The following is a 15,792-nucleotide window of genomic DNA, read 5'->3' as shown; positions in this document are numbered from 1 at the left end:
ATTAAGAAAATGCAAACAGGGACGACTGGGCTTGAAAGTTAATTTACCACACTGCTAATGCTCGAGACACTTAACACTGGTGTAATTGTATTATCTGATCCGACTTGCAATGTCACAACAATTTTTTTTCAGAAGATCTTTTCAAGTGTATATATATATATATATATATATATAGTATCGCCCATCTCCTTTCTTTCCTCATGTGAATGTTACAGTAGTTTTAAAACAACAATATGAGAAGTTCTTATTAAAGTACAGAAGTGCTATGAAACATCTAACATTAGTGTGTATTACTTTAACAACATTGCATACTGTGATAATTGATACTGTAATGTGTTAAAAATGTTTTACATCATATATTTTAAATATGTCATGTCATATAATCTGTTTGTATTTTCATGTTATCATAAGGAACAAGTAATAGTAGCTGCTCTCAACTGCAGGAAAGAAAGTATTTTCCTAATACTTGTAGAACAAATGAGACCTTCAAGCCAAAGGCTGAACTCACATCAGACTCAGTGAAAATGGTGGGCTGGTCACACCCAGTGGGAGTGCACTCTTATTATGCTACCCCCATGCTGCAGCGTCAGTCTGCTGCTCGCCAGTTACCACCACCTCATGGCCCCGGTTCAGGTCTTAGGCATGTCTTCATTACTTGTCGTCATCATCCCCCTCTTCGTCTAGCAGAAATGTGCATGCATCAGCTGGAGCCGCTGTGGAGACACGTATCCTGCAGACGGGGTCAAAGTGTGAATCCGTGAAGGGGCAGCAGTGTCAGTCGACAGACACTACCACACAGGGCTGTAGGCTATCTATAGTATGAATGTTATACCACAAGTGATATGCACAGCGACACAGAGAGCAGGCGGGACTGAGAGCAGGACAGATGTCATTGTTTAGACGGCGAGCAAGCAGGCTCCATTGATCCAGTCTAAAAGTAACAAGCTGCAGGTACTGTATGTTTATACCAGGGGTATTGATCTTTACATCTCATGTAAGAAAGCAACAAATAATAATAATGTTCCAGTAATGTCTGCCTGTCATCCTTGAAGAAGTTAAAAAAAACAACTACATCACGCTCAACGGTAGCTGTGAGTGGATTTTTGTGCACAGTGATAGTGACAGAGCAGTGAAGTGGTGAACCGTTAAGCACCTACATGACAAGTAGAGTGAGTCATTTAAAATAACCTTGATGCAAAAAATAAAACCACAAAGCATTTCAGAGTGTGGCATTGGGAGGGAGACTGCGCACGCGCGGTAAGAAAGACAGATGGGGAAGGGAAAACAGGTATATTAAGTTTCTCAGAGAGCATTTTGTGCAATTTAGCTCCTTAAAAGAGCCTTTTTACTAGAGATGAGATGGAAATTCAACATGGACATAAATCTTCTCCAGTCACCATGACATGTATGTAATGTGATCAGTCCAGAATATGCAAGGATGCAGATTAAGGAAGCTTCCGCAAGAACGTTTGATAGAATTTTTGCTTTACAGAGCGTAAACTCCAAGTTAAAAAATCCTGAAAGTTTCTACTTGTGTTTCCTATTATCACTGCTGTTTAGAATGACAACATGAGGGTTTCCCCCATGTCACTGACCAATGCCAACACCTGAATACCTCACCTACTGCACAACAACACCCCTGATGCCAAGTAATCTTTAGTAGAATGCTGACTTCCTGGTAATGAAACACATGATTGCATGTTCATGCGTATAGATTGCAATTTCAGTTTCCATTTGTTTTGCGGTGGATCGATAAGTATAACATGATTACCGATATTGACGTGAGGGAGCATTAAAGCCCATTGACACAGGAAACGATCCACAGAAAACTTTATCGCTTCTGTATTTGTTTGGTTGTGTTCGTGACAGAGATGACTGGATGGAGTGAAACGTTAATATAATGGAGCTGCACATGTCAGTGGAGGAAGGTGTTAAATATATCTGAGCATTACAGTGAATACATTAAAAATGTGCTTAATCGAAAAGATTATGGGGGATATCTTATAACAAAGTCCACAAATAAAAGTTGTGTGTGTGTGTATTCTACTAAAGCTAATTAGCCAAACTCTTATTTTGCACGATCTTTTGTGTATCCTGTGAGTACATCAGATACTGAAATGTGTGCATACAATATCAGGTTTTATCAGACTTTTAGAAGAAAAGAGACTTTGTAGTACATTGTATTTGTATCAAAAATTCTATAGGTATTAAGACAGTTAATTAAATCACAGATATTATTGTTAACTGCTGTTCTGATCCAAAGAGAATTTTCTTAAGAATATCTGGAAATTCTTTATAATTAGTGTTCATGTTTCTGTCCACTTCTCCTGCAGTGTCTCCATTCGTATGCACGTCTGCCACAGCCAACATTTGGGCATCTCATCATGTTTCTACATGATTCTGGCAGGTTTAGTGGATCACAGAAGGAGACTTGACTGTGTTGTTGGTGACTTTGTGTCATGGTGCAATAAATTCTTTCGAAGTTTACAGGCTGCTCTAAACCCCACTCAACAATCTGATAAGAGAATTGGATCTGAGGCCAACTATAAATATCTGGGGACTCTTACAGATAGCACACTTCAGAAACAGATATAATTTGCTTTTCATTTTCCCAGCAGAAAATGAAATCTTATAACATCTGCTAACATTATGACCTTGTTTTACCAGATGTTATTGCTCTCGCTGTGTGTACTGCAGGTGTTGACAGGAGTTGTTTGTATGGCTGCTGTTCAGAGCTTCACATTAACAGCTGAATTCTGTGAGAGTCTTGTGCAGGAAAATAAACTTACAGAGAAACTGATGCTCTTTGGCTGCTCATGCACACTGAACACATTTTATAGCAAAGAGACCATAATATTTTTTTTTATTTATTTATTTTTTATCCGTGCTGCAATTAGATGGTTTAAATCAAACATGAAATCCAGCAGCAGTGTCTTTACACTGCAACAGCTTGGTAATTTACACTAAAGACTGACCAATTATTTCACTGTCTGGTGGGCAATATGGGTGTATTACATTGATTTGTGTACTATGGTGCTTTTACATTAATTACTATCACTATTCTGTGCTTTGTGTGTAGTTTCATTGTACTATGTATTTTTAATAGGGTCTTGGCTTGTTAAAGTGCTACACAAACCACAGATGCTGTCACAACAAGTGCGGCTGCGGTTATTAAGCTACAAATGTGGTCGACTACAAGAATTTGCACAATACAACTGAAAAAGATAAAAAATTAAATATAATAAAACAAAGGTTCATATTCTTTTCATTACACAACTAATCTTTCAGTCAGGAAGATTTTAAATCCCACACATGCATAGTGTATGCATACAAATATTATTATTATCTATTATATATCAATTTAAAATATGAAAGGTAAAAAAGATTAACACAATAATTATTATCATTATTATTAATATTATTCAAATATTGTCCACGCAAGAAGTCTAAGTTTGAAGAAAGACAAATTAATTAACAATAGTTGTAGGCCTTGTTGCAGTTATGCTCTGAGACAATGGCTCCATCTTGTGGACATGTAAGTAAATGCCATATAAACAACTGCCAGAACTAAACGACGAACCACTATTTTATTTTACAATGTCTCCTAAAATGTTTTCATTTAACGCGATTTTATCAACCTGCCTTGTTTTTGTTGTAAAAATCATTCCACACACACTCACACTTGCACCATTATTCAATTTAGAGTCACCAATTAATCACAAATGTATGTTTTTGAGAGGAATTTGAAAATTCAGGTATGTGGAGAGAGAAAATGCAATCTCACACCTCTGTGCAGAACTATAATAATTATAAGAATAACAAAAATCACAACAAGTAGCTAAAACAACTCCTTTCATATCTTGGTGCACGCAAACTTTGAGGTACTTTAAACTGATCACAATTACAAAAAAAAAATTATATATATCACAAAATATCATTGAAGCGATGTAGTGGTTAGCACCTTTGCTAAGAAATGCCATTATTCCCTGGTTTGAGACTGGGATTATGGACTTTCTGTGTGGAGTGTGCATGCTCTCCCTAGGGTTGGGACGTCGACTAGTCGGGTGCTATTAGTCGTCACTTAGTCGACTGAGCTGTGAAGTTAAACTACCCAACCAGTCGTTTAGTGGAAAATTAGTCGTGTGTGTGTGTGTGTGTGTGTGTGTGTGTGTGTGTGTGTGTGTGTGTGTGTGTGTGTGTGTGTGTGTGTGTGTGTGTGTGTGTGTGTGTGTGTGTGTGTGTGTGTGTGTGTGTGTGTGTGTGCCCAGTGATGGACCGGTAACCTGCCCAGGGTGTATTCTTTCTTCAGCAGGCATCAGCCCCAGTGCCCTGCAGCCCTGTGTTGGACAAATCAGTGTAGAACAGGGGTCGTCAATTATTTCCCCCCCGAGGCCCAAAATCAGAGCAGCAAGCCAAACCAAGGGTCGGAACCGTCGCAGGTTTTTTGCATGACACCAGTAAAAGTTGTTTTAATTGCAAATGTTAGCTACTGTTTCCATTATTACTATTATTATTGTTGTTATCATCATTCTTATTATGAGTAATAGGAGTCAAGGTGGTCGTAGTAATAATCTAAGCCTGGGATTTTCAAAGTTTGTGTTGAGGGCCACATAAAAAAAGCACTCTTGAAAATAGTAAGTGTAAAACCAAAAAAGGACTCGCAAAACCAACAATCTAATTATTTACAGAGAGAGAGAGACAGAGACAGAAATACAGGGAGAGATTTACAGTTTGTTACTTTTTAAATTCCATAATTGTTGTTTCAGTGCTGCTTTGGTTACGAATGAATTCCTTCACCAATCAGTGAGTGGGATGAGGAAATTTCTCTAATGTATGTTGCATCAGAAAGTCTGTTTCTTTAAGTCAGTGATCAGAGGTGAAGAACACTCCTCCACTAAATCCTCCACTCTTCTAGTCGCAGTATTATCTGACAGTTACCAAGATCCTTTCCATCATCCCTGCCACATTCCTGACATTCTTAATGTGACGTGATGCATCTGAATATAGTTCTCAAATGGGCCTGGCATTCCTGATAATCATGGAACATCTTTTTGGCTCCAATAAATTTTCCAAGAATATCAAGAATCACCTGTATTATATAAGTATTGGTGTATTGGTGACGTTAGTAACTGAGCGTGTGGATTAGTAGTGATGTGTGTTGATGTGTTCTACAATGTGACAGCATTCGCTCCCTGCAGCAGCATCCTCTCTCATCAACTCCATGGAATTCCTCTGAATGCTGAGCGATCTGGAGTGTGTCAACTGTTCAGGAGCTGCTGGTAGAATAACTGAGGTGTGTGGAGACATATAGATTTAAACTCAGTTGCTGATCTGACTAAAGGCCTCTTCTTACTCCATAAGAACAAGACGAAAGTTCGGCAGTGCAGGGTCCTGTCGAACAAAATGACGTAATTTCCTTCGGCCAGCTCCTTCTGGCCGAACAAATTTGTTTCGGCTGTGCCAACCACCCTGGCCGAACTATGTGGGAGCCGCACTGCCGAAACTTCTGCACTGCCGTGTGCTGCGCATGCGTGTTCTAGTTCGCTCATGACTATCGATAATATTTTAGTCATATTTAGCTTGTAACAGCGCTACTGTACGAGCGCCGCAGCTCGTTAAAATGTCGGAGTGTAGGCTGACGTGATGCACCTGAACGCATCACGAACAGCTGTCAGCTCCTGTAGTTAAAACTGGACTAACATCGTGCTCGGACAAAAACTTTTTTATAACTGAAAAAGTTCAGAGAAATATATTTCTGAAAGCACTGGAGGCGAGAAATAAACTGTGCAGTTGAAAAGTTTAAACGCCGCATCACAGACGTGTGGCTGCTGCGAGGGGGCGTGGCCTGCGAGTTCGGCAGCTTCTTATCGGAGTATGAACAGTCCCGCCGAGAAAGCTTTTTTTTCAGCAGCTGGCTGACGTCACTGCCGAATTTTCTTCTTGTTCTTATGGGTTCAAAAAGGGAGTAAGCAGGGGCCTTTACATGATGCACCTGAACGCATCACGAACAGCTGTCAGCTCCTCTAGTTAATATGGGGCCAACAACTCTCTCTTTTATTACTGAAACAGTTCAGACAAATGTATTTCTGAAAGCACTTGAGGCCAGAAATAAACTGTGCAGTTGAAAAGTTTAAACGCCGCATCACAGACGTATGGCTACCCGGCCCCTCCACAAAACGCACCTGAGACGGTGATTCTCATGTCCTCTGGTGCGCTGTGCGCTCTGGCGGCTGGACACGTCTCTCACAGCAAAATCCACAACGGAATATAACAAATTCTCCAGATTCGCCACATTCCTGACGGATTAATGACAGAAAGATACGCTAAGCAACGGCACACAGCAGCCTGCTGCAGCGCACAGCTCTGGTCTGCTGCAGGTCAAGTATGGGTCGGTAATCTAAAACTAACCTGTTCAGTCCAGTCACAGATCAACTGAAGCTTGTATGGGTCGGTAATATAAAACTAACCTGTGCAGCTCAGGTTGTTTCTTTGTTTAATCTTGACTTTACTTCGCCGGTCGTGAAATTGAAATCCGTGGACGTCCGAGCAGAGCAGCTTTGACGTAATTACGTCAGACGCGCACAGACGCCGGCTCCGACTGCGGTGTGGGATGAGGTCCAAACAAGTTAGAGCTGCGCATTTTCCTCCAACAAATCCCTCTTGATTTCACCTTGATGTGCTGCTCATGGGCCTGCGCGGGCCAGAGAGTTGGCTGGATTGAAGACCCCTGGTATAGAAGATGGATGGATGAAAAGTCATGGAAAATGCAACCCTGCAGACTAAACACAAACCTGCAAAACCTCTTTTAAGAAGCCATTTAGACAAGCGGACTATTTAAGTGTGCACATGTTAGCGGCAGGCCTATTGCAGCAACACATCATCAGTAGAGTAAATCTAACCTGTCTTATGACGGTCTACTTTCCAGCTCAGGTTCCCCATTAGAAGATGAACAATCCAACTGTGCTCTGAAATGATAGGAACCCTCATCAGAGGATGAACAAATTAGGTGACTTGGGAGATTCACTTCATGGACATGCAGCCAAACGATCTGCAGCAAATTATATCATGTCAAAGTGGAGTGAAACCTTCTGAAAACTGATTTGTTGATGCATGCCAACAACTCTCTGTCAGGCTTCTGCACAGCTTGCTGATTTGTGGTTTATTTGAAGCAGGAACCTCTCTGCTGCAGCAACACATTAACAGGAAATAGTTCAAGTCACTCTGACTGTCATAAGAAGATACCGAGACAACGTTGCATAAGACGTTGCTATAAAACTCACCTTGAAATAATTCAGTCAGTTGTTCAATATATGCTTTAAGCATGGTTGCAAATGTATTCTTTTTACACCTGATTATACATTTGCTTTACAATAGATTGCATTGCAGTGTTGCATTAAGGCGAGTTGTGAGAGACCTGCTGGTGGTTTGATGAAATTATAGCAGCAACAACAGTTTATTTAGATTAAAAGGTCAAATTCAAAAATTGTAATATTAATTAACCAAGGATATTGATATTGGCAAGTAACATACATATTATTGGGGGACTGTATCTTTTTCATGTCAACTGGATTGAAGGGAAATGATAAACTAATTTCTTCATATGCACTGCTGTTGAGTCCACAAAATAGTTATTTAACTAAACTCATGTTTACTGGTGAAGAAGTGCCTGAATAATCTGAATAAATCTTCCTGACAGCAACAAGACGGATAAACCTGCTGTGTCAGCGTCACTTTGAGCTTACCTTTCTATGACTTGATTTGTTTCGGTTCCTTTTTAAGGGCCTACAAATAAAATATAGATGATGGTGTATTTTTCTTTCTTTTTTTTTTTTTACTTATTTTTGTAACAAATTTTACTGGTGTTTTATGGTCATGCAAAACTTTTAAAAGTAGCTGGAATATAAAGTCATCACGCTTGTGGGTTTATGGCAACTCTTTCTCTCTCTTCGCTTTGGATCATTGGGTAAGATTCCTGTTTAAATTCGAAACGCATATATATATTTGGCCCTAGAATCAGTCTCAATGGACAAACAGTTGTCGCTGGTCCTTTGGTATTTCGCAGTCTGGTAAAAACAATAATTTGAAGAAATAAACTGTCTGTTTTAATAGGACCCTTCAATGCATTTTGCATACTTCTCTTGAATTTTGTAATGAAGATAATTACTTTTGCTAATATGTCCCCTGGGGTCCGAGCACACCAAACCAAACCAAAAGCCAGAACTGAAATGCATGATGGCAGCCAAACTCACACTAGTTATGTAGCAGTGACAGCTGCCTCATTGTTGGCCAAATAGCATTAGAATGAAAGCATTCCTGTGAAGAAGAGTTTGTGAAAACACACTGAATGGGATCTTTTTAAAAATACTGCTTTGCACCTAATCTAATCTATCTGACACCCCTGGTCTATGCAAATAAATGTCTTGTGTTTGCATTTTTAGAATTTGAATATAGACACTCAAGACTTTTGGGACTATGACGTTGTTGGGGCTGAAGATTCCATGAACTCCTCCAGAAGTTTTTCCCCCGAAGGAAAACACCAGCAACAATAAACAGGCCATAAAACAGCAGGGGAGCGAGCCAGACCCCGGAAGTGGCCAATGAGGATGCTCGAATCCGACCCGAACACTACAGGGGTCCGAAATTCTAGCCTGGGTGAAACTTCTCCTACCAAATCTCTCGGCTTGTCAATCTGACCTTCGAGGGAGAGACATCTCTTTCCCTCGTCAGGATGGTATTAGAGAGCACCAAGCCGAAACAAAGAGACAGAACCAACACCAGCCCGCTGGACGAGCAGGACCCAGTTCGGACTACATCTTCTGTTTCCTCTATTTTTGCTTTCTTGGGGGATTCTGGAGACCAGAGCCAGTGTCTCCTCTTCTCCTCTCCTCCTTCAACTGCCTTGCTGTCCATTGCTGCAGCTGAAGCCAGGCCTCAGAATTTAGGACGCTGAATTCAGACCCGGTAACAACCAGTTACCAGAGCCACACAGAACCGGAGGGTGAAAGCTTTTGTCTGGGCAGAGAATAGTTAGGATGATGTTCTGTTAACCTGCAATGTGTGTTTCAATGTGCCGCTGATAAGGCTGCAGCATCTCATATGTTTGTGTAGGCGCATTCACACGCACCAACCAAGTCCCGGACTCTGGTTTTCCACCTCAGAACCAGAGGTCCAAGTGAGCTCCAGGCCCACTGGGACCTCTGTGTGGAGGAACCAGGGTTCAGAACCGAGCCACGCAGAATTCTCTGTCTTTCTCTTGTCTTCATCCTCTCTCATCTCTCCCCCTATTTCACTGACCCGCAGTAACGCGCCCCCCCTTTTCAGATCGAGATAAGGTCACAACTATGTGCTAGCTGCTGCAAGAGCAGATCTGCCTCAGTCACAGGAGTCCTAACTGCAGGTTACGACCTCCACTTAGGACTCAGAACTCAGAACCGGACCAACGGAACCGCCCGTTCGTTACGCCCTCGGTAGACTAACTCGCTCCGAGACCGCCCTCGGGCATGCGCGCTCGACGGCCGTCTTGTTTATCTGGCCGCTAAGCAACCGCCGCGTCCCCAGAAAGAGCGAGTCAAACGCCTCTAGTGGTCGCGTGGGTCATCGCAATCCCTCTTGACATCCACCTGGTGGACACATCAGGTTATTGCGCTCTCCCTCTGCGCGCCGCCGCATGCCCCTAGTGGTCGTCACAGTCACCGCATTGACCCGCCGACGTCTGCCTCCACCTGGTGGACGTTGGAGGTCATTACACCCCCTCACATTGACCCGAGGACGTCTGCCTCCACCTGGTGGACGTTCAAGGTCATTACACCCCATCGTCACTCCAGACCATGCACACACACACACACACACACACACACACACACACACACACACACACACACTCTTTGTACATAGTGTTTGCTGTTTAATAGATTAGATCTCTGTGTTTGATGTCGTTTGCTATTTGAATGTTTTGATTTATGAGATGATTTCCGAATTATTTATGAATTAATACATTTTATTAATAAACGCCTGTTAGCTGAATTGTACGCTTCTTGGTGATTATTGTGTATTTATTGTTGACAATTCACTGGTTTGTAACAGTCTGTGCTCGGATCTCACACCTTCCAATCTATTTAAGATTGTTATATTTTATGCAGAAATATTAACTAACTTAAATAAACCTTTTACAAACGAGACTGATATTTTGGTATTAGCTATTTCCAGTTTATCTGGTGGTACCCCGATTTATTATTAATACATAAATAAGAAATTTAAGCAAATTAATAATTTTTTTAATTAAAATTAATTTCTGATAATTTTTCATTTTTTTTTGTTTTTAAAGTAATTATTTAATTACTTTAGGAGTTGTTAATGAGTAAATGACCGTTTACTTCCATTAATAATTTACATTTTTCATAAATTACTTCCAGTGATTTATTACTTTTAGTAATCTATAACTTACAGTAATTATATGCTAATAACCAACCATAAACCCCAACAACGTGTTGATGTTAATAAAAATGTGTAATTGGTTGCACAGTACATACAGAAACATTGGGCATCTGAATGTGTCTGAATAGTTTGCTTTCCCTGTGCATGTGCGAGTTTTCTTCTCGGAAGAATCAGAAGCAGGTTTAATTGCCAGGTATAGTTTACACACTATGAGGAATTTGTTCTGGTGGGACTGGTGCAAAACAGTAAATACCGAAAATAATGCAAACACGAAAGTAATAAGAAAGAGTGTAAAAGAAGAGTAGTGAATTCAAGAATTAAAGAGTCCAAAGAAAAGATGATATTATCCTGTGTTGGACTGACCATCTGTCCAGGGTGTATCCTGCCTCGTGACTCTGTCGACACAACACAGAAGACGGATGGATACAAAAATACACACAAACATGATATTTCAGGCAAACACTGATGGTTTCAGGCCTGCTGTTTCCAGTGATTGTCAGAAGGGGGAGACACAGACAGTCTGTTCTTTTTCAATTCATTGAATAAGCTTGGCTTCCATCTCGCTAAAGTGCACAGACACTTGTAAAATCCCATTCAACCTCCCACTATGAAGTTTTACAGGGCTTCATCAGTAAACAGAAACATAATTTACTAATCTGTTTTTTATTGCATATATTCTCACCTTTACGTCTCACTTTTTACAATTATACTGCCTGTGTTTTGTTTTGTTTTGTCTTGTATTTTTTTTTATGTTGTTTTTAACTTTTGTGCGGTCACCTTGAGTGTTTTGAATGGCAATTATGAATAAAATGTATTATTATTATTATTATTATTATTATTATTATTATTATTATTATTATTATTATTATTATTATTATTAGGACATTGGGACATTGAGATATTTGTTTGGGGGGGAGGTGTGTGTGTGTGGGGGGGGGGGGGGGGGGGGGGGGGGGGGGCGGTGCAGCCAATCTTTGAAATTGTTTGATGTCTTTAAAGAGCATGCTTTTAGTGTGCTGGTGTACTTTTTGTTATTGACTTGCTCTTTTGAGTTTCAATTTAGTGTTTTTATATTTTTTTCAGGGGGTTTTCCTGATGTGAGCATTGGTCTCCCGGCACTGCTTCCACAATGTCCTCACAGCCATCATTGCCATTGACCATGGTGAATATTTACAAAAGTTTTGTTAGAGTTTCATTGCAAAGTGCTACTTTGAGACATTAATAATACTTGTGCCAACTGGTTTAATCTGCAGGACATTTCCTAAAAGGTTAAGCATCTGCTTTACTTTAGTTGCTGAGACAAGGTTTTTATTGAGCATATTTTCAGAGTGTGATGCCATCAATGTGGCTTCTACTGAGGAAATAGAACTTAAAATAGAACTTCAACTTCATAATTGGCTTTTTTGCAAATTGATTTCGCTTGTGAGAGATACCATACAGATATAATGTAAAAAGTCAACAATCTTGGAGAGTGTTTGTATTTTGCCTTCAACCTCCCCGGTTTAGTGAGTATTCTCTCCCTGTTCACTGGGGGAAAGTAATAGTCTGAAGGGGAAAAAAATCTAGATTAAATGTCCTATTGATGTTTATCTGAGAGGTAGCGTGGCATCTAACACCAAATCTGAGGTAGTTCGCTCATGGTCCAGTTACCCAGCTCAGTGGCTGCAGGAATGACACTTGGCACGGATGCATGTCGCATATGTGCAGTTGTTGGATTTCACGCTCCTCCTTGGAGCCACAGAAGGGTTTACTGTTCTTGGTAAAATGAGACAGGTCGATAATACTATGTAAAACTGTCATCACTGATCTGTTTTAGTTGGCATAATGAGAACAAAAGCATTAAGTTTAGTCCAGCCTCTTTGTGGAGCTCATCGCCTCCATGCACGCTCTCTCACTGACCCTGTTTCTTCGAGTCACATGTTGCCTTGTTTGCAGCTTTTCAGGATCTTCTTTCACGTCACCGTTGTAATCCTCCTGCTCTCGGCGTTAACAGGAGGAAGGTGAAGAATGAAAGTTCCACAGCAGCTGAAGTTATGGTATAGTTCAGATGCTTCACTTGACATTGATGGATGAATGTTCCTGTGCAGTAAACTAGTATTTATACATCGTGACTTAGCGTTCCACAGAGGATGGTTTCCCCCTTCATGTCCTGCTGAAACACAGTAGCGTAGCTTCTGTGGAAACAGTTATGTGCGTACCCACGTGAGTATATAGATATGTATTTATACTTTTCATGTCAAGAGGTTTCGATGAACAGGTCATTATTGCATTAAATCATTTGAAGACCTTTGAAAGCCTAAATAATTAAAATGTATCCAGGGCTCTGCATAATAGTCATTTTATATCATTAAAATGCAGAAGAAACTAAGATGCACATTAAAAATAATACGTCATTAATATATATTCATCTTGTAAATGTTCCATATTGACCATAATAATACCGATTGTCCAGAAGTTAAACTTCAAAATGAGTTTAATTCAGATGAAGGTTCACAAACAAATATTTCTTTATTTAAAAAGTACAGGTTCCAACATGCCTGTGATGCCAGAATAAACAGTGGACAGTGCTTCAAAAATGTACTATGTGACAAGACTACACTATAAAACATATAACATTCAACTTTGATCAAACAAGCTGTGCATACAGAAACACTCAAACAACAAACAGCTCAATAAATAGTTAATTCTACAGTAACGGATTTTGCATATATGATCTGCAAATCTTTTTTTATATATCTACATGATTTCAATGCATTACAAAAAAACAAACATGATACGTTAAATATATCTTAATGGAAATGTATGAAAATGGTTCTGTAATAGACAAATGCTTCTCTTTACTCATCTTTCTTCACGAACCAACATGAGGATTTCTGTCCAACCCAAAAACCGGGCAACATTTTTCCCTGGAAGGAGCTCTTGATTTGCCGCAGAAGACGGATCTCCTTGTGCACGTCGGCTCCATCCTCCACTTCTTCAACGGCGTAGAAATTGAGGACGCCGGCTGGCTGGTCGAGGTACACCCCAATCGTGGTGCATTGGGGAATATCCCAGATTTCTTTGCTGAGGCCGTTGTACCAGACTTGGTAGTGCGAGCCCCCCCACCCGAGACCCCAAGACTGCTCATTCTCCCCCAGCCCACACTGCCCATCGCCTCCCCTCCTTCCTGCACCTTCATAGGCCGCTCCAGCAACAACCCATCCTGTATATTTCACTTCCCAGTAAGCTCTGAAGCCAAATATGCCTTCTTTACAAAGAACCTTGAAGAGAAACAGGAGTTTATTAGTTTAGGCCAAGCGATGTGTAATTCACGACGACTGTTCCAGACGTACCTGTGGGACATGCTCATATCTCTCTGGTCTGTCCAGCACGGGACAGGTGACAGTATCCGTCATACGTGACACCTTGGATCCTTCCTCTGTGATCCATAGCATTTTATTGGCTGTCTTGTCATCCAGGGAGAGGTTGAACCAGTCTGTAGGGTGTGGACATTTTACAAGCAAAGCCAGACAGGGAGAGGGGAAATAGTTATTCTTAGAGTGAGGGCATAGAAATGTGGCTGAGTACTGCAACACAAGGGAAATGATTCATTTTACATTTCAGAAGATCAGCCCGGCAGGTAGGCTCGGGGACGTTGGGATCATAGTCGGGAATCTTTTCTGAGTGTTAAAAAAAAAAGTTAGCAGAGGTGAGTGTGGTGCAGTGTGTTTATAGAGTATGTGGAAGTGTTTCACTTCGCTTGTTTTATGCAAATGAAACTAACCTAAGAGAGAATCCACTTGCTTGTTTCTTTTCCCTGTGAACACAATGGAAGCATGAATGTCATTGTTTTGCATTACTCTGATCTTGATGTGAAAAATATAACAATAAACACAATCACTTCTGCACAAGCTTTTAGTGTCAGCGGTTCCAACCTAGAAATTCCATCAAAAAATTTTTTAATTAAGATGCACTTCTTAATTTACCTTCAGACTCTGTATTAGCTGCAGCTCTCTGAGCTCCACTTTGCATTTTAAACCTCCCTCATAATCATTATTATCTAATGATAATTGTGCTGAAGGGAAGTTCACTCACCAACTCTGCCTGCTGCAGGCATGATCCTCGTAGTCGGAGCACTTGTCGGCATCTTTATCGCTACTTGCCCTATAGAGGTTTCCTGAATGTGTGTCTGTCAGTGGTGCTGTATTGCGATGATGCAAACTGCCTCTTTATATACCCCCAGGAAAGGGTAATAAGGTATTGGAGGCCCCTGGGACTTCCTTGTAGAAATTTTGGTCAGGTATGCAGTCATAATGTCCTCGCTAATGGGCGTGCCACAGACACTGCCAAACCAGGACATGAGCGTCAGCACCAGCACCTGACCCGCTGACCCACATTTATTCAAGTATCCCTACATTTCTTTGTACAATTACACTATCATCTCTTTGTAAGCTCAGAAATCGATGTCTGTTCAGGAATGCTGTCGTCTTGGAGGAACAGGAGGGTTACGTGGTAAAGGGTGTACAGTTCAGCCCCATAGTGGTGGAGAAAAGAGGTTCATCGGAAGAGCAGTTCATCAGTGGAGATCACGTCAGTGTAAGTTCATATACTTATCCCAAACAATTTTACTCTGCAAATGAGTTCTCTTGAATATCTTTTATTGTTTTTGTGTTACATTTTTCAATTCTGATTGCTTGTTTTTCAAACAAAAACCATATGTTTTTATGATGATTTCAACTTTTAAACATTAAAAGCACATACATTAATATTTGCTATTTTTTTTCTTGGTGTCTCTTCAAAGAGCACATTATATTACATTGCAGTTCTACCCATCAATAAGCATCTGATGCGTTTCACCCGTTGACAAGCAAGTTCACACAATCTTCATTAAGCCCATCACCATCAGGCACATCTTCATTTATTTCACACTATACAAACTTTTGAAATCAGGGTTGCGGTGCAACATTCCCATGATGGGCAGAATAAAGCACACGGGGAGCGCTCTGGGAGCACCACATGAAAACTATAAAGTAAAAGGAGCCATTTCGTGGAGGCTGTGGCACTCCAAATAGTTTGTGGAAGCCACAGAGGAGCCTGTGACCTGCCACAGTCAACAGCTGTTTTGTAATTAAGTTCACAGACAGAAGGGGGAGACAAAGGTTTCCCACTTGAGGCCTAAATGACCAATTGGAACGTTTAATTTTAGCTGCAATCAGCTTGATAATTGAAGAAATTTGCCTTTTTTTTCATTCTTTTTTTTTTTTCTTTAGGAAGACGCACTGGTGAACCTCCAGAGAGAACAGCTGGTGAAATTCCGAGACACAGACAAACCCATTAACTTCTCGACCCTAACCCTTCTCTTTTTACTGTCAAAGTACA

General features: G+C 40.6%; 1 protein-coding gene across 1 annotated transcript; it reads right to left on the bottom strand.

Moving 5' to 3' along the window:
- Positions 1-12,891: 12,891 nt before the first annotated feature.
- LOC308123827 (tripartite motif-containing protein 16-like protein) lies at positions 12,892-14,618 on the bottom strand. The gene is made up of 5 exons (XM_080486521.1): positions 14,509-14,618; positions 14,198-14,230; positions 14,031-14,093; positions 13,767-13,909; positions 12,892-13,694 (listed from the first exon to the last, which is right to left on the bottom strand). The coding sequence occupies exons 1-5, from the start codon at positions 14,558-14,560 to the stop codon at positions 13,272-13,274; spliced, it is 714 nt and encodes a 237-aa protein (XP_080342647.1). The 5' UTR covers positions 14,561-14,618; the 3' UTR covers positions 12,892-13,271.
- Between the last annotated feature and the right edge of the window lie 1,174 nt (positions 14,619-15,792).

This window comes from Lipophrys pholis (genome assembly GCF_963383615.2).
Source record: "Lipophrys pholis genome assembly, chromosome: 1".
NCBI lineage: Eukaryota > Metazoa > Chordata > Actinopteri > Blenniiformes > Blenniidae > Lipophrys > Lipophrys pholis.
The sequence above is the reverse complement of the archived record's forward strand: the minus strand, read 5'-3'. Positions and strand labels throughout refer to the sequence as shown.